At 44.5% G+C, this 19,527-nt stretch overlaps 1 protein-coding gene across 1 annotated transcript in view; it reads right to left on the bottom strand.

The window, feature by feature from the left end:
- Positions 1–19,527, bottom strand: part of COP1 (COP1 E3 ubiquitin ligase) — a 530,087-nt gene that overhangs the window by 358,984 nt on the left and 151,576 nt on the right. The window contains exons 7-9 of the mRNA XM_082264749.1: positions 3,045–3,104; positions 2,544–2,620; positions 766–823 (exon numbers count right to left, since the gene is read on the bottom strand). Coding sequence (XP_082120875.1) covers positions 766–823; positions 2,544–2,620; positions 3,045–3,104 — 195 coding nt within the window. The remainder of the gene's footprint in view (positions 1–765; positions 824–2,543; positions 2,621–3,044; positions 3,105–19,527) is intronic.

The raw sequence follows: 19,527 nt of genomic DNA, 5'->3' as shown, positions 1-19,527 counted from the left end.
AAGCAGCAATGATTACCAGGGCACTGATGATCAGTGTAAACTGTGTGCTGACAGCCTTGCCAATTATTGGCACTCCTTTCCTTTCACAGAGTGCGTGAGGAAAGGACTGCCAGTAAACAGCCAGTCTGTTTACAAGTGATCAGCTGTGACACACATGGTAAAGGGCCGCTGTGGTTGGCCCTTTACCCCGATCTGTGATCAACCGTGGCCTGGGAGGAGGTCTGTGGGGCTGTAGCGTCTTTTGGCTATAGCGCAATACTAAAGTGGTAATAGTAGTAATATAAAAGAAAAAAAACTTTCCGAAAGAATATGGTGCTCCTCGTTTTCTTCGATCCTGGCTATGTGATGCACTTGGTCAGGTGATCATTACTGAAGTGGAGGATCAGAGTTCAGGATGACCGATCTTCCCCTTCAGTAGATTTTGTGATCAAGTACCTAAGCCTCAACACATGTGGTCGGCACAGAAAAGAACCTACAGCTAAATTTTCTCTAGGAGAGTTAAGTATTTAAACCCTTCTAATTTGAGTACAGGTCACCACACCACCAACTTTGAGATTCTGACGCAAAAGCCTGGCCACACAAGATCTATATTTTTGAACTGCTGTATGTAGGAGACTGTCCGAGCCATGGGCCCCCCAGAATCTATGTCTTTCTTTCAATCAAAGTGTATTTTAGCAGCTTTTAGTGGTTGTTTTAGGGCCAGAAGCAAGCAATGTTTAGTCATTTAATATAAAAGCAGAAAAAATAAATATTAAAAAAGCTCACCTGAGAGTTTCCACTAAATCCTGGTGGTTGCGTGTATTCCGTCGAGTCAATTATGCTACTGTAAGGCAAAAAAATGGATGTGCTATTTATGCAATCTAAAATGATTTAATCTGGCTCTTTGGAATTTAAACTCAATGAACTGAACAAGACCAATAAAACAAGGAAAGAAGGAGAACAAGCAGGAAAACAGACAAAAAGATGACAGATACAGCCACAGATTAAGCTGAAAGTCATCTTTCATTAATGTGTCACTGTACCACACTAAAAAGGTAGACAACACCAACAGAAGTGACTTTTTTTTTTTTACAGAATACTCATTCAAGTGGTTATAAAGTCTAAATGTTTTTGTACCTTAATGCATTCTTTGCATTAAGGTAATAAATGTGTAGGCCCCAGTGTTCCCCTAGGCGATCCAAGCAGAAGTTTGCCCCCTCCCCACCTCTCTTTGCCCACAACCTTCTGGGACACATCACATCCAGAAAGTTGTGGGACCATTCACAAAGCATAGTGCATGGGCAGTGGGAAGCTGCAAGCAGTCACAGCCAGCTTTCTACTCTCAAGATGCTGGCACAGGGGAACCGAAGACCAATGAAGAACAGGACCAGGGGGGGACAGCGCTGGATCATTGAACAGGTGAGTGTCCTTTTATTAAAAGTCAGCAGCTACAGGATTTGTAGCTACTGACTTTCATTTTTTTTTCTAGGTTCTAAGACCTCTAAGTTAACTGATACAGTTAGAATACAGCTTAATATTGATATCAACGATTCACAGACAAGGTCACCAGGGACAGAACATGTTACTGCATGGATTCAAAGTAGAAATTCAGCTAAACACATTTACATTTTACTTCATAATAGACATTATATTTTTCCTAGTAGGAGTGTTGTGTAATACAATGTATAACCTTAGATGATTTGGATGTTTAGAACCGCATTTGTCCTTGCAACTCAAGGAATGCAATGCTCTACTAAAGAGGGGATGAAACTATAAAATTCTTAGAGGTCAGCATTTCTACATGGAAATGAGTGTATATATATAAAAAAAAAAAAAAAAAAAATACATTGGATTTAAGTGGCAACAGTCTAATTATAAAAGGCAGAAGTTTATTTTTTATCTTAATGCATTCTAGGCATCAAGTTAAAAAAACCTAGCCCCCCAATAATGACCCCATATTTATCTAGCGATGTTGCAGGAGTTTATCAGCTGATTTCCCTCCTCATTGGCTGAGAAAGCAGCGCGGTGCGATTGGCTCCAGCTGCTGTCAAAGCCAGTCAGCCAATCAGGAGAGAGAGAGAGGGGGGGGCGGGCCACGGCTCCATGTCTGAATGGACACAGGGAGCTGTGACTCAGCTCGGGGTGCTGTGGGGGCACTCAACAGGAGGGAGGGGACCAGGAGGAGAGAGGAGGGACCCGAGAAGAGGAGGATCTAGGTCACTATGTGCAAAACCAACTGCTCAGAGTAGGTAGTGTTTGTTGTTTAAAAAAAAAAAAATTACAATCACTTTAAATATTACTCTAGGAAGCCCTGGAGACTAAAGGTCTAACGTCAAAAAAGGTAGACACCTGGCCCTTGATGGTACGCAAGGCCAACTTCTGATCAACGCCCTGTCTCTCACTCTCTCTCTCTCTCTCTCTCTCTCCTGCCAGCACACAGCACCTGATGGCTCATTCATGGTCTACGGGCCTCGGCGCCCATGTGAAAGAGGCCTTATCGAAAACAATTTTAATCATAATTTCCAAAGACACATCCACTCAAATTCTGGTGTTCATAATCTCACCTGTGTGATGGGGAGGGGGCCTCAAACTGGGGAACAGTGCTATCTTCACTGCGTGGAGAGTATAAACCACTCATCTCCTGGAAAAAAAGAAAACAAAAATTAAATAACTGCTAGATTATATGCATAATTTAAATCACTAAAAGTGTGCATCCTATGACACTGTTGTAGCAGCTTATTGATCAAAGCAGATCTCCAGGCTCCAACTAAACAACCCACAGCCTTCTAGGCATATGCCCAAGGCAGTACTGTAATGGTCAGACTTCTGGTGACTGCTTAAGCAACGGCAGTTCTCTTATTTATATCCTAATAGGGTCGTTTTAAAGCAAATATGAAAAAGAAAAAATAGTGTGAGCGAGCAAGAACAAGCAAAAGAGGGGAGAAAAAAAAAATGAGATTTATGTGAATGATCCAAATCTAAAGCCACCTGACTTTAGAGATGGATGTTAGCAGACAAACTGCCAAGAGCATCCAGCTGCAGACAAATCTGATCAAGTCTCTCACCTCTACGCGCTTTATGTCTTCCTCCACCACACTCAGTTCTTTCTGGATCTGCTCCAGTTGCTAGAAGGTCAAAAACAGAGAAGACATGAAATAAATGCTTTATATAGCAGTACTTATCTACAAATTTACAGCGAACATAAAAAAGAAGAGAGTATATGACACACGGCAAAGCAAGAGAACGGCATTTCATTTACAGCAAATCATCAACAACCGAAAACTGCCACTTGACACAAGCAAATATAGAACTGAGTTACAGAGAGCAGAGCATTTGGTGTCCTTATTAACCATACTAGTGTGATCCACAAATATGGTTTTTTACTCCTCACACATTTTTTTTTTTTGTTTGTATTTTTGAGTTACTGAGGAAGACTGAATACTAGCAAATTGTGTAGGACATGACAAAATAATACCTCCTCTTCACAAAATTCATATTTGTCACCCACCGAGGAACAGAAAAAGTTATATACTGTCGGGCATTCAAAAGGAGTCCAACTGAGGGGTGGACAAACCGAAATCAGTAACAGGCCCAACCAAAAATTTAAATGAAGACCTGCTTGCAACCCAAATGATGCCTGAAGGAACAATACCCAAATCAGACACCAGTTGAGCCTCCAATCGGGGATTCTGCTAACATGACCCCAGGGAAGACACACAGAAAACACCCAAAAACAAGAAAAAGGGTCACCAACCAAAGACAAATGATTCATCATAGAAGAGAACATGGAACCATGGACCAAGTGAAATACTGGTAAATCTGGGAACAGGTACCAGACAAAGAACCTAGGAAAACAGTGTCATTCGGAAGGCCAGCAGGTCTAAAGCATGAAGACTCCAAGCTTCTACTCGCCTGACCCTATTAGATTCAATGAACTATGTGCCTAGAGAGACTGCCAGAAAAAGGTAACCACCTCGCAAAGCTAAGGTTTACCAAGGAACAACTCTGAATCTGACTGGAACAACCTGAAAAAGTGGCTCATGAGTTTACCTAGACAACCCAGGATTTTATTCTGCAAAAAAAGCATGATGAAAGGGAGAAGGTGCATGGGAAGCGCCACAAATGGTCGAGACAGATTACATTCCTGATGGAGCAGAGGACCAAACTAGACACATTCTCACCAGTATGCCAGAGGTACCTCTTGGGTGAACTCCTAGGAGGGTTCTTGCTGAAAATCAACACTATCTGACTATCTTAGCCATGTGACCAAATTTAATATGGCTGAGCATGCTCCTGGCTTCCAAAATCCAACAAAGAAGCAGAATTAGTGAAACAAAGGGCAGTAGTCTTATCAGAACAGTGCAGCAAATTTGCAGTGAATTTGAAATTGGGAAAGGCATCAAAAAGACCTTCAAAGTCTGTCATTCAACCAAGGAGAGGGACCCAATCCCTGTTCCCGTCAAGAATAACTGCCATAGGTGGCTAACCCAGGGTGACACAGGGCCCTCCTCCGATGTCTCTCCCATCTAACAAAGGATATGAGACACACCTTGGTCTGTGAACCACTACTCCATGTCCAGAAGTTTCCGAATTCTGAAAAACTGGCGTCCAGAGGATCATCCTTTAGATCAGCAATGGTAAATTTAACACCCACAGTACCCTCCACAACAGGAACCATACTACCCTACCAGTCACAGTAAGGACTCCCAGGTGTCTGATTTTTTGAGGCGGACACATGAGTCAGCTAAAAGGAAGAAACCCACAACAGCAGAGTAAAGAGCTGAGTTGGACTATAGAGAATGGAAAACTCCTGGGAGAGGATTGTCTCGCAACCCGACACTACTGCAAAGGTAAATGGTGAGAGGGATGGGTACCACTAATAGTCTCATAGTCTTACATGCCCCAAGGGAAGAGAACTGCTGTTATGAGGAAGGATGGTGGCTAGGGTTGTACACAGCTCCAGAGCTAGAGTGGACACAGGAACGAGAACAAAAACCCTATGGGCACAACTTTTAGCTTTAGACGTCTCCGAAAGCTTTGCAGGCTTCTTGCTTTTAGCCTTGCAGGCTGCAAGAGAGCCAGGTTATGTGGTTTGGATGTGCCTACTCCAGGAGTAGGTGGAGAAAGACAGGACCCAGCCAACCTTTCCTTAGACTTATTACACGGAAATAGGTGAAAGTGCTAACCTCTATTGTTATTCTTGATGATGGCTTGAATACCAAGGAATGCAGAATCCCCCTCCAATCAACTTAACCAGTATTAAAACCGGGTGTCACCGCCGCAGGCTACAACAGAATGAGTTTTAGCCTGGCACTTCTTAGCTAACCCAGATGGGACCAGAGCAAACAGCACCCTAGGTGGCCAGATCGGGCTGGAGCCTTGACTTCCCACTTCCGGATAAGAAACAAGATATAGAAGGATAGTATGGATATGGAATAAGAGATCCCCTAAATCAGGGGCAGGGAACCTTTTTTCTGCCAAGGGCCATTTGGGTATTTATAAAATTATTCGGGGGCCGTACAAAATTATCAACTTTAAAATGTGCCTGTTATATTTGGTCAAACATTTAATTAACTCACCCCTAATGTGACCCCTAATGTGGCTGCAACTGCTTCTCTTTGGTGAGGTGCTTGATGTTAGCTGGTGATGTTAGCTGGTATTGATGATGTTGCTACTCGCAACTGGTTTTCCAGTCTAGAGCGCAGTCGACTTTGTGGTGGTAAGTTTTGAAAAGAACTGCTGGCAGGTAATGCTGGTGGGTACAGCTGGCTGGTACTGCTGGTGGGTACAGCTGGCTGGTACTGCTGGTGGGTACAGCTGGCTGGTACTGCTGGTGGGTACAGCTGGCTCAGGCTGGTACTGCTGGCTTGTACTGTGCTGTGGGTACTGCTGGCTCTTACTGCTGTGGGTACTGCTGGCTCAGGCTGGTACTGCTGTGGGTATTGCTAATTCAGGCTGGTACTGTGCTGTAGGTACTGCTGGTTGGTACTGCTGGCTGGTACTGTGCTGTGGGTACTGCTGGCCGGTACTGCTGGCTCAGGCTGGTAATACTGGCTGGTACTGCTGGCTCAGGCTGGTACTGCTGGCTGGTATTGCTGTGGCTGCTGTAGGTACTGCTGGCTGGTACTGTTGTGGGTACTGCTGTGGGTACTGCTGACTCTGGCTGGTACTGCTGTGAGTACTACTGGCTCTGGCTGGTACTGCTTTGGGTACTGCTGGTTCTGCTGTGGGTACTGCTGACTCTGGCTGGTACTGCTTTGGGTACTGCTGACTCTGGCTGGTACTGCTTTGGGTACTGCTGGTTCTGGCTGGTACTGCTGTGAGTACTGCTGGCTCTGGCTAGTACTGCTGTGAGTACTGCTGGCTCTGGCTGGTACTGCTGGCTCCGGCTGGTACTGCTGGCTCCGGCTGGTACTGCTGGCTCCGGCTGGTACTGCTGGCTCCGGCTGGTACTGCTGGCCCCGGCTGGTACTGCTGTGAGTACTGCTGGCTCCGGCTGGTACTGCTGGCTCTGGCTGGTACTGCTGTGTGTGCTGCTGGCGGGAAATGCTGGCTAGCAGCGGTGCCGCGCTGGAGGAAGAGGCGATGTTTCCTGTATTGGTCACAGGCAGAGTGCATTTAATATCACTCCGCCTGTGACTCACTGAGACTGTCACAACGGAGCCGGAACTATACAGGAAGCATTGGCTCCATTCTGACAGATCAGCTGAGAGACACAGACTCAGCTGCACGGGGGGCCGGACCAAATGACTTTGAGGGCCGCATACGGCCCCCGGGACATAGGTTCCCCACCCCTGCCCTAAATCCTCAGGGAAGTCACTGCTTGTGAAGGTCCTGGGGGCGAAAGACAGCCTTAAGAGAAGGGCTATAAACTGGAAGGGCACCACCTTTCCTTTCTAAAGGACTATCCACCACTGGGAATCAAAATGAATAAGAATGTGTAAATAGGGATCTTTAAGGTCGATTGCAGCCATTAAAAATTAGAGGCAAGATAGTTCTTGCGAAGAAAATGGTGTCCATATGGAATTTCTTCTACAATATGTACAGTGGATATAAAAGTCTACACATCCCCGTGAAAAGGTCAACTTTTTGTGATGGAAAAAATGAGTCAGATAAATAGTTTCAGAACTTTTTCTACCTTTAAGGTGACCTATAAACTGTGTATTTTATTTTTTTTTTGGGGGGGGGGGGGGGGGGGTTAAAAAAAAACTCTAATAATGTGGTTGCATAAGTGTGTACACCCTTTTATAACTGGGGATGTAGCTGTATTCAGGACTGAGCAATCACATTCAAACTCATGTTAAATAGGAGTCCGTACACACCTGCCATAATTTAAAGTGCCTCTGATTAACCCCAAATAAAGTTCAGCTGTTCTAGTAGGTCTTTCCTGACATTTGCGTCATACAGCAAAAGCCATGGTCCACAGAGAGCTTCCAAAGCATCAGAGGGATCTCATTGTTGAAAGGTATTAGTCAGGAGAAGGATACAAAATAATTTCTAAGGCATTAGATATACCATGGAAAACAGTGAAGACAGTCATTAAGTGGAGAAAATATGGCACAACAGTGACATTACCAAGAACTGGAAGTCCCTTCAAAAGTAATGAAAAGACGAGAAGAAAACTGGTCAGGGAGGCTCCCAAGAGGCCTACAGCAACATTAAAGGAGCTGCAGGAAAAGCTGGCAAGTACTGGCTGTGTGGTACATGTGACAACAATCTCCTGTATGCTTCATAAGCTTGGGCTATGGGATAGAGCGGCAAGACAGAAGCCTTTTCTTACCAAGAAAAACATCCAAGCCCAGCTAAATTTTACATCTGAAGTCTCCCAAAAGTATGTGGGAAAATGTGTTAATCTGAGGAAACCAAGGTTGAATGTGTTGGCCATAATTCCAAAGATATAGGTTTGGCGCAAAAACAAAACTACACATCCAAAGAACACCATACCCACAGTATGGAGGTGGCAGCTTTGGGGCTGTTTTTCTTCAGCTGGAACAGGGCCTTAGTCAAGGTAGATGGAATTATGAACAGTTCCAAATACCAGTCAATATTGTCACAAACCTTCAGGCTTTTGCTAGAAAGCTGAACATGAAAAGGTCTTTGATAACGCCTAGTGGGTGGGCCAAATGCGTAGACGCACTTCCGTTACGCCAATAGCGGAACGTCACTTCCGGTTAAGCTTCCTGGATCGGCCGTGGAACGCACGCCAGCAGCGGCGTTCGCGGCTACCTGTTGAGATTTCACTGCCAGTTTTTGCTATATGTTTGCTAGTATGTTTTTTCAATTTCATCAATAAATTAATTTAAAACGTTCTTCACCATCCATGGTCTCTTGTTTTTGGCACTGGGTCTATGGAGGAATCTTGGACCACCTCTGACAAAGAATCATCCTGAACAACTTGGCATTATATGGGAGAAGTCCTGGTTCATTGTCATATCCCAGTGGTTACAGGCTTTTTTGACCCTTTGGTCTGGTGAGTGGGGTACCTAGAGGAGTCACAGTCACCTGGAGCACCTTGCACTTTATTGATCAATTTCATATATTGGACTTTTATCACATATTTTTTTAATTATTTATGTGGTTTAATGATGTTTTCACATTGTGCACACTTCTCATTTTAGTGTTTAAGACACTTTATTATCTGTTTTTATGTTAGTGCTGTTTTAAAATTGGGTTCATACATATTGTCTAAGTTTCACTTAGTGTAACAGCAGCTGCATCACATACATTTTTCCTTTTTTATATATCTTTTAGGGAGCGCAGGTTTATATTATTTTATAGAACATTAAAAAGGAACTTCCTCTTTCAGCATGACGACCCAAAGAATACACCCAAATCAACAAAGGAATGGCTTCACCAGAGGAGGATTACGTTTTGGAATGGCCCAGCAAGAGTCCAGACCCTTATCTGATTGAAAATCTGTGGGGTGATCTGAAGAGGGCTGTGCACAGTAGATGCCCTTGCAATCTAACATATTTAAAGTGGAGTGTTTTTGCAAAGAAGAGTAGGAAAATATTGCCAAGTCAAGATGTGTCATGCTGATAGACTCATACCCAAAATGACGAGTGCTGTAATAAAATCAAAAGGTGCTTCAACAAAGTATTAGTTTAAGGGTGTGCACACGTATGCAACCATATTACAGTTTTTTTAATTGTACTTCCCTCCACCTAAAAGATTTCAGTTTGTTGTTAAATTGAGTTGTACAGTTTACAGGTTACATTACAAAGGTGGAAAAAGTTCTGAAATTATCTTTGTCTATTTTTTACATCACAGAAACATGACATTTAGAGCCGGTTCACATTGCAGCGACCCGACTTGCCGGGGCGACCTCGGAGCGGCCGGCACGGACTTCATATCATTGAAGTCAATGCAGGTCGCTCCAGGTCGCCCCAAAGAAGCTCAGGACCCTTTTTCTAAGTTGGAGCGACTTGTGTCGCTCCTATTAGAACGGGTCCTGTGCTAATCTATAGCAGGCGACCCACGGCGACTTATCAGGCGACCAGGTCGCCTGACAAGTCGCCCCAGTGTGAACCGGCTCTTAACAGGGGTGTGTACAATTTTTATATCCACTTGAGGTCTCAAGTTGAAAATTAGATCAAACTTGACTGAAGATTTCTGTACTATAAACATGTAAAGTTAGAAACCTACACTGATTTCTTCTGGTTGAACTGGTGAATGCTTGCTGGTTAACCAACTCTCCCAACAGGGACAAACGTTTTGAGGCTTTGACAGGATCCTTTGGAGGAGATGTTGGAAAAAGTCTTGAAGGAGGTATGCAGGAAACGCACAGCAAAATACTTCTCTGAATATATAAATTGGGGACAACTCTGTGCAACTGTATTAGAAACAGCCCCAACCGCCTTTATACTGGTAAGTCACTGGGGTTTGTTTGCTTGTTCAGGAAGGTTAAACAGAACCCTCTTTTCAAACCTTTATAGCCCTCTGTACAGGGCGCCAGAGATGGACTCTGGAAAACAGAAATGTGTCCCCATTATTTGGGTTAATTTGGTCCCTTTAAAAAACATCACAGTTGGAGGACCCCGGCATTCTCACCCATGCAGGGTGGGGGTTTCCGGGTGATCCAATAGTGAGGAAAAGCCAATATGCAGATTTCCCAGGATTATGAAGTCCTCATATGAGACCCGGAATTTTGAGGCTCAGAGAGTCTTTGGGTGGGAAAGAGACTCCAACCCTAATTGTGGGTATCTTGGTCCCAAATAGGTTAACCCACCTGCAAAACCAGGCATAAAAAGGGCAGCAATCTGTCTGCACGAGTCCATGAGATGTGGTGTAAACCAGAACACATTTGTAAGGAGCAGCATGCTGTTGGATTACTGGGACGTTACTGAGCTGGGGTGACCTCCCTTTGGACCTAAGGAGCAGAAGGGGACTTCAAACCCTGTTAAGGGACGAGGTAATACTAGCAAGTGATCTGAAGCTTTGTTTTGTGTATTAGAGCAAAGGCCTGTTTTGTTCGTTTCATGCTGAAAAAAGAAAAATAAAGAGTCATGCTTTTACAAGTCTGACTGGTGACCCTGACTCCAACTTATAACACCTGCCATTTTTTTTTTCTGGCCCGATATCCTTAGAATCAGGATTGACTACAAAAGAACCTCTTCACTGGCAGCTTTCTTTTTTTTTTTTGATTGGAAAGGCTTTCTTATCAGGCGTACAATCTGAGGCTGTTTCCAAGTCTGGCCAAAACTGCAAATCTCCTGTAAATGCCACAACGGTGGATCTTAGAAGCCAGGTCTCCTATTCAGGACCTAAACCACAAAGCTCTACAGGAGGAATAAATAGGAGCTGCAGGATTTTGCGGATAACTTGACTAATTCTGCCATAAACTTTACTAATTTCAACAAGATTTGAAGGGACACTAAGATTTGTCCAGGAGTAGCCCATACATTTTTACATGGTTAAGAAGAACCATAACCTAGGGCGGGCAGCATTCAGAAAGGCACAGAAGTCTGTCTCTGTTTAGACCTGCTCTGGTCAAGGAAGAATTTGGTTTACCCTTTAACCGCTTGCCGACTGCCAACAGTAATATTACTGCGGCTCCCCTGCATCCAGTCACGTAGTACTACCTGACTGGAGTGCATGCGATTCCGGCAGCGCACGCAGGCGAATTTTCCCTCAGACAGGCAGGGACAGATCATCAGTTTCAGCTAAGCTGAAACAGCAATCAGTCTGTGTCTGTCACATAACACCCCCCCCCCCCCCCACACACAGTTAGTAAGCATATAGGCATACATTAACCCCTTTGATCACCCACAGGGTTAACCCCTTCCCTGCCAATGGCATGATTACAGTAACAGTGCATATTTTTAGCACCGATTACTGTAGTAATGTCACTGGTACCCCCAAAAGTGTAAAAAATGTCAGGGGGTCCGATCAGTCCGCCGCAATGTCGCAGTCCCGCAAAAAAAAAAAAAAAAAAAATTACAGATCGCCGCCATTACTAGTAAAATTTAAAAAAAATTCAAAAAACAATAAAAAATGACAAATCTTTCCCGTAGTTAGTAGACGGGATAACTTTTGCGCAAACCAATCAAAATACGCTTATTGCGATTTTTTAACAAAAATATGTAGCAGAAAACAAAAATTGGCCTCAAATGTTAAAAAATTTAGATTTTTACATTTTTTTTTTTTGGGGGGGGGGGGGGATGCCCTCCTATAGCAGAATGTGAAAAATAGTTTTTTTCACAATTGCTTATAGCGCAAAAAAAAAAAAAAAAATTGCACAGGTGATCAAATACCACCAAAAGAAAGCTCTATTTGTGGACGTCAATCTCCTTTAGGTACAGCGTCGCACGACCGCGCAATTGTCCGTTAAAGTAACGCAGTGCCGATTTGCATAACAGGGCCTGGTCAGGAAGGGGGTAAAACCTTCCAGGGCTGAAGTGGTTAGGATGTGTGCATCACAGCTGGATTTGGGACTTTAGATTGTAATACAGGAAGAAGCCTTTAGCTGTACTATAATATCTGACTGGGACTCTTCTCTAACTTTTACTAGAATCTTTAGAACAATTACTGCAGTATTCATTTCTCTGGTGCCCATTTGTTCAGCTGTTTTCCAGCATCAAGAAAAGTGATTAAAATTTTATATGTGCGTCATAAACAAAAATTTTGATTACAATGACGCACAATATCAAAGTGCATAGAAAACATTCACAAAATGTATACAACTACCCTCAGAGTGATTACAACTCAGAAACAGTACAGCATAATGAAACGTAAAAGATGTTTATCCTCTACGACCCCCAGGAACCCATTTCACCTCATTTGTGACTGAAACAGACTAAAGGAATTTTGGGCCATGACATGTTAAAGATGGCCAAAACATATCTTACGCACTTTCCGGCTTTTTGGAAAAAAAATAGAGGTCCATGGGTTAAATGAGCAAGCGGCCTAATTTTGGACAAAGTCCTATCTTTCTAGAAAGAAATAAGCTCCCTGAAAGCCAAAACTGGAAACCCAAACAGACGCAAGACTGTTTCCTAAAGTTGGAAGAAAACCTATGAAAGAAATTTAAACAAATGAAGCAAGGAACTCCATTTAAGAAGGTTATATCATCAACACAATGTTTATCTTCAGGGGTGTAGAGGGAGTTACTTTAAGTCATTTTCTTGCCAATATAAATATCACTTCTACTCGGTCATTTGTTTTTAATTATTCTTGACCAAAACATAGGAAATATATGAAGCTGAAAGGGGAATGGAAGAAACTGGAAAGACGAGGCAGAGAGTTATGCAATCCACTGCTCTGTAAGATGAGAGACACCAAGCATCTGTTTATCATCTCTCAACCTGATCAGAAAGTTATACTACAAACTTCGTCAATAAAAGCACTGGACCAATCAAAAGCCATCAACATCTCAGCTATTGACAAAGCAGAAAAAAAATTTACACAGATTTTAAAGTTTTACTGATTTGATCTTAAAAAAAACAAAACAAAAAAAAAAAAAAAAACCACAGTGTAGATAGACTATTTAAGGTGATCCAAAAATAAGCAGTGCTATCTACAAACTACGTTATGAATTACCTTAATAACATTTCCATCTGTACACAAAGGCAGGCCATACATGGTGATAATTTCTTTCCTGCAAACATGAGTTGCAGGAAAGAAATCTGCATGATTCCACCAACAGAGAGTGGACAGGGAAATCAGCAATTGTCTTGGGGGGGGCAAGATGTCCCCAATGGGAGAAGACAGTGATTTTTGCTAGCCGCTGTAGCAGCCACTATTGATAATCGCAAGAGAATTCAGCAGGCTGGGTATACCCCAAGTTGATTGATTAACTTGGTACATTCAGCCTGCACATTAACAGTTCCAATCTCGGCTGGATCCTGCAGCCTTCAAATGAATACTTCAAAGCCAATGTGCTACCTGTGTAATACTTAAACACCCCCCCACCCCCAATACTTACCTAAGCCCCACCTCAATTCAGCAATGTGCATGAGAGCAGCAACTCTCCCAGGTCTCTTCCTCCTCATTGGGGAGACAGCAGCAGGACCCATCGACTACTGCTACTGTCAACCACAGCCAGCTAGCCAATGAGGAGAGAGTGGGGTGGAGTCAAGCTATGCCTAGTGTGTGAATGGACACAGAGCAGCGGCTCAGGAGCAAGCTTGCTGTGGTGCCCCCATAACAAGCTGCTTGCTATGGAGGCACTTGGCAAGAGGGAGGGGCAAGGAGCACCTACGGTCAACCAGAGAAGAGGAGGATCGAACTTGCTCTGTGCAAAACCACTGCACACATCAGGTTAGTATGACGTTAAAAAAAAAAAAAAAAAAAAACTGCCTTTAATATCACTTTAAAGTGACCAATACACCAGATAATCAAAAGGCCACCATAGGCTACTCTACATTTAAAAGGAAACTGACATGAAAGAAATAGAGCGTTCTTGACATTTCTCATTATTAACATGCTACCCGTCAGGAGGCTGCTTCAGCCTCCACATTTTTTAATGACCCTAAACACGTTTGGATATCAGGAATTCTAAGTCTGCATATTTACACTAGATTTTTAACTAAAATGTATTGAAGCCAAAGAGGCAATAAGAATATGAACAGGCAGCCAGAAATAGCAGACCTCAGACAGATGTGCTTTAATCCACAATGATTACTGGAGGAACCCAAACAATTTTATCAACGTTGGAGTTGAAAGGGGTTAAAGCTTAAGCTATTTTTAATTGTCTGTGTGCCCACGGGGTAATATACCCAAAAGCAAACATATTGCAGCTTACAGCAATCGTAAGTAGTAGATGTAGTGGCTGCATTTGTTTTCTTTTTTAGGCTTGCTTTTTTTTTTTCCACCTGGTGATTTGGCCATTAAGTCTGTTGTTTAACAGAACAAGCTGCCCTGCAAATGTAGCAGTTACAAGGTTGAGACAAACCATTTACCACAGACAAAGATGTTTACAATGCTGTGTCTGCATCCCAAAAGACAGCAATGGGTCTGCCTGCACAAGGTTGCACAGATCACCTGTGTATTCCCATGTGCATAAACACGATCCTCGCAAGGGGTACACATTGATAATGGGTCTCATAGTACAGCCTATCACAGTGTTCCTGATCACCTCCACATCAGTACAGTATCACCAGAGCCAGTGCAGCCAGCAAAAGCATTCCTGAGAACAGCCTGGTATTATTGTCTTTGTCTGCCACCTTTACTGAGCCTGGCATGTTTATTGATTATGTTTCTGACTGCTACCTGAACTGACCCATCTGCACATCCTATGTCCTGCAAGACCCCAGACCCAGTCATCCCCTGCAGACAATTGCACTCCTAGAACTCCTAGGAACTCTTTTGGATTTTCCCCTTCTTCAGCCTCCTGTACTTCCTGGCCAGTGAACATGTGCTTTAAGGTGAAATTCTAAATATGCCTCTGCTGTGTGTAATATCTTACACAACTGTCTAGGGCTGAAACTAACGACTATTTTCATAATCGATTAGTTGGCCGATTATTGTTTTGATTAATCAGATAACTTTAAAAAAAAAAATGGTGTATAATTTTGTTAATAAGTAAAGTTTTTAAAAAAATTGGATTTTTGACTTTCCGTAAAAACCATTTCTCGGATGTTCATTGATGGACACAGCTCCTAATCTTGTTAACCATTGAGTTATACTGCCCCCACAGGAGTAGGACACTAGGGAGAAAAAAAAAAAAAGACAGACTATGCCTATGGGCAGTCCCAGGGGGTATACTCCCCCTCTCTGCTATAGGTACTCCATTTTCTTATAAGCAGTGTCAGAAGAATTACAACTCCACAGAAGGGTGGGTGTTGTGTCCATCAATGAGAAGTCAAGTCAAAAATCCTATTTTCTCTTTCGTTCATTGACAGACACAGCTCCTGATCTTCTTAACCATTGGGACGTCCCAAAGCAGTGTCAAACATGAGGGGACGGGAAAAGCGAAAAAGCGAAAAAAAATTTCCAAGACTAACCGTAGCCAGCCAGGTAACAGGAGCTCAACCAAAAAACAACTAGCTCCCACCTGACAACATTTTACCCGCAAAGAAGAAAACCGGTCCTCTAAATAGCAGCCTGCAAAACCTTGCGATCAAAAGCAGAATCTGCAGATGCCAACACATCCACTTTATAAAATTTTGTGGAAGTGTGCACCAACGACCAGGTGGCCGCCTTGCAAACCTTGCGTCACAGACGCCTGATGACGGAAAGCTCAGGAAGCACTGAGCGCCGGAGTAGAGTGCGCCTTAAGAGGAAAAAGAGGAAACTGACCCTTGATTGTATAGTCCCGAGTCACTACCTGTCTGATCCATCTCAAAATGGTCGCAGAGGTAGCGGACAGTCCTTTCCAAGGTCCATCCATGAGTACAAGTAGTAAGTCTGACTTCCTAAAAGACTATGTAGCTGTCGGGTACACCTGAATTGCCCGAACCACATCCAGGGCATGCAACGTAATTTCCTTAGGATGTTTTGGACTAGGACACAGGGAAGGCAACACAATGTCTTAATTTAAATAGAAACCAGAGACAATCTCTGGAAGGGACGATGGACAAGGGCGAAGAACCACCTTATTTCTGTGAACCACCAAGTAAGGTGACCGACAAGATAACGCCACCAATTCCGACACCCTGGATGCAGAGGTGATGGTCTCCAAAAAGGCCACCTTCTGGGCCAGCGTAAGCCCGAAGATTTTCAAAGGGAGGCTTCTGGAGAAATAAAAGCACCAAATTGAGGTCCCAAGGTGGTAGCAGAGACCGCACTGGGGAGCCAAGTGTCTAACCCCCTGAAGAAAGGTACGCATCAGGGAGTGCATGGCCCAAGGTCGTTGGCAGAAGCACGTCAAGGCAGACACTTGGCTCTTGATGGTACTCCAAGCCAATTTCTGCTCAACCCCCCGCGCTGAAGGAAGGTAAAGACCTGAGCCACCGAGAAAGAGCGAGGGTGAACCCCAAGAGATTCACACCTTAAAATGTACATTTTCCACGTACGATGGTAGATCTTCCTAGAGGTAGACTTCATGGCTTTTAACAGCATTGGAATCACAGACTCAGATAAACCCCTATCTTTCAGCACCTGGCTTTCAACAGCCAAGCCGTCAAAGCAAGCAACTGTAAAGCAGGATGGAAGATCGGCCCTTGGGACAGCAGATCCTCCCCCTGGGAGGTTGTCTCCAAGGGACAGAGTGCCAAGACCAGCAAGGCCAGTCTGGAGCTACTAAAATGAATGGAATCCCTTTTGCCTCGATCCTACGAAAGAGTCTCAGCAGAAGCTTGAGAGAAAGGAAGGTGTAAATCAGATGATTAAACTGGCTCCACTGGGCCACCAGCGTGTCTGTGGCATCCGCCAGAGGATCCCCTGACCATGCCACAAAGCTCTGCACTTTTCTGTTGAGGTGAGACGCCAACAGATTCACCTTGGGGAAGCCCCACCGGAGGGACAACTGATGAAAACACACCTGGATGAAGGGACCAGTCCCCTTGAACCAACGCCTGATGACTGGGATAATCCACCTGCCAGTTTTCCACCCCCAGGATGTGTACGGCGGAGAGGGTTGGAACGAAACGCCAGCCGGGGAAATAGTGAGTTTAAAGCACTTTTACTGTTTTTCACACACTGATCACCTAGCTAGTGTCCCCAACAGTGAAAAAACACCGGTCACACATTTGTTCCAGTAAAATGATCTATCCCAATGATAGCCAGAGAATCTTCTGCCAAAAACCCGAGCACCTTCCTGTTGAGACAAGAGGCCAAAAGGTCATCCTCGGGAGTTCCCCCCTCCGGAGGAAACGTCCAGTATATTGATCGGTAGTCTGGATTCTTCCAGAGCCCAGACCCCCTGAGCACAATCCATGCCAAAAACGCCAACCCACAGACGGGCTGGCATCCGTAGTGACCACCGTCCAGTACAGGGAAAGGAAGATTTTCCCTGTTTATTCAATGGCTTTGCTCACCAGTGCTTCGAGACCCTCTCGTAACCCGGCTCAACAGAATCAGATTGTCTAGAGACTGTGGATTCTTGCCCCACATGGCAAGAATCTCTCTTTGCAGAGGTCTCGTACAGAACAGTGCAAACGGAACCGCCTTGAAGGTAGACACCATCAGACCCAGCACCCGCATGCCAGTCCTGAAAGATGACAGGCTGCTGGAAAACAGGAGCTAAATTATATCCCGCATATTTTGGAGCTTGTCCCATGGGAGGAACACCCTGGCTGAGACACAGTCCAGAGCAGACCCATATAGTCCAACTAGGTGGAGAAAATACAAATTTAATTTCCAAAAAACTTCTGCAGTTCGTAGTCGGTACAGTAATCTCCCGGTTGTCTGTCAGAGCAGTCGGAGGCTTTGCTCACAGAAGATTATCCAGGTACTACAGAACAACAATCCCCTGCTGGCGCAACAATGCCAAAACTTTGTGAGGACCCGAGGAGCCAAGGCAAGACCTCTGGATAATGCTCCTAGCCCACGGCAAGCGGAGGAGGCACAGATGACCGACATATCGGAATAAAAAGGTAAGCGACCTTGATATCGATAGAGGCCAGAAGATCCCCCCAATGTAGGGATGCCACTACTGTACAAATAAAGTCCATTCAGTCTGGGGATAAACGCAGGTAGGAAGGAAAGAACCTTTCTGGATAAGCCCCAAACTTGATCTTGTAGCCGGACCGAATCAGCTCGTGTACCCACCTGACTTGGCTCATGGAGGTCCACCGGTCCGTAAGGACCCGCTCTCGGCTTACCAGACCAGGTCCTTACAGACTTTGATCCCTTGTCTTAAGATCCTGCATAATGATATCATCCAGGGAAGATCCGCACCATTGATCCCCCACAAAAGATCAGATAAGGCCTTCTTGGAAGTCTGGTCCGCAGACCAGCATTTTAGCCATATCCTGCGCCAAAGGACCACTGCTGTCATGGACCTCCTAGAGACTAAGGAAGCCACATCCAGAGACGAACTGCATCCCCTGAACCAATTGGTCCGCCAGCTTTGCAAATGCAGGGAGAAATCTGTTCCCCCTGAGGATCCTGGCGCAAAAGCTTTGCCTACTATGTTAAAAGTCTGGGACACCGATGCTACGGTGAACACAGCCCTAAGGACCGAACCTACCACAGTAAACATGTTGCGGACCAAAGTCTTGGCTCTCCTGTCAAAAGGATCTTTTAAAAACCGGAGACTCCTGACAGAACCGGCTGCGGTAGTGGCTGAATTTGTTGCTTTTTTCGAAGAGGTATACGAGTCTAGAGCTGATTACTACCCTCAAACGCTATCCGCTTTTCTCGACGAGCTTACCTTTCCTACCCTTACTGACTCCCAGGTTCAGAGTTTGGAGGCCCCTGTTTGGAGGCTCCTATAACGGAGGAGGATATTGTGATGTCCCTTTTCACGCGATCTAAGGCCCCTGGGTCGGATGGTCTGCCGATCAAATTCTATCAAGCCTTTGCCGGATACGTTGGTTCCCAGACTCCTTGAACTGTACCAGGCGTTATTTGAGGCTAATACCTTGCCAGACTATCAGAGAAGCACTTAATTGTGCTGATCCCTAAGCCAGGCAAGGATCCCCATCAGCCGGGATCATAATATCATTATTGCAGACGGATGTTAAAATCTTTGCCAAGATTTTGGCCCTACACTTGAACAAGGTAATTCTCTCGCTTGTGCATCCGGATCAAACCAGGTTTATGCCCGCAAAGAATACTGCGTTCAATACTAGGCGTTTGCATATGAACCTCCAGGCTTCTCACTCACAGATTGGCATTCAAACAGCCCTTTGTGGGTGTTGATGGTTATAAACTTGTGGGATGAAGGGTGGACCTCAAACTGTAAATATTCTTGCCTGAGATCAAGCTTGGTGAACTTTTGACCACCTGCAAGAGAGGTAAAAATGTAATCTACTCTGGGTAGGGGATACTGGTCTATCGCCAGTTGAGAGTTTAGTGCCATGAGAAAATTGCCACAAATGTGCAAGTCCCCATTTGCTTTCTTTACTGGTACAACTGGTGATGCCTACTCACTGTGCTCTACCTTTGAGATGACATCTTGTTCCTCCAGCCGACTTAGTTCATCTTCCACTCCTGCTTGGAGTG

The sequence above is a fragment of the Pelophylax lessonae genome (genome assembly GCF_965119305.1).
Source record: "Pelophylax lessonae genome assembly, chromosome: 8".
Lineage (NCBI taxonomy): Eukaryota > Metazoa > Chordata > Amphibia > Anura > Ranidae > Pelophylax > Pelophylax lessonae.
The sequence above is the reverse complement of the archived record's forward strand: the minus strand, read 5'-3'. Positions and strand labels throughout refer to the sequence as shown.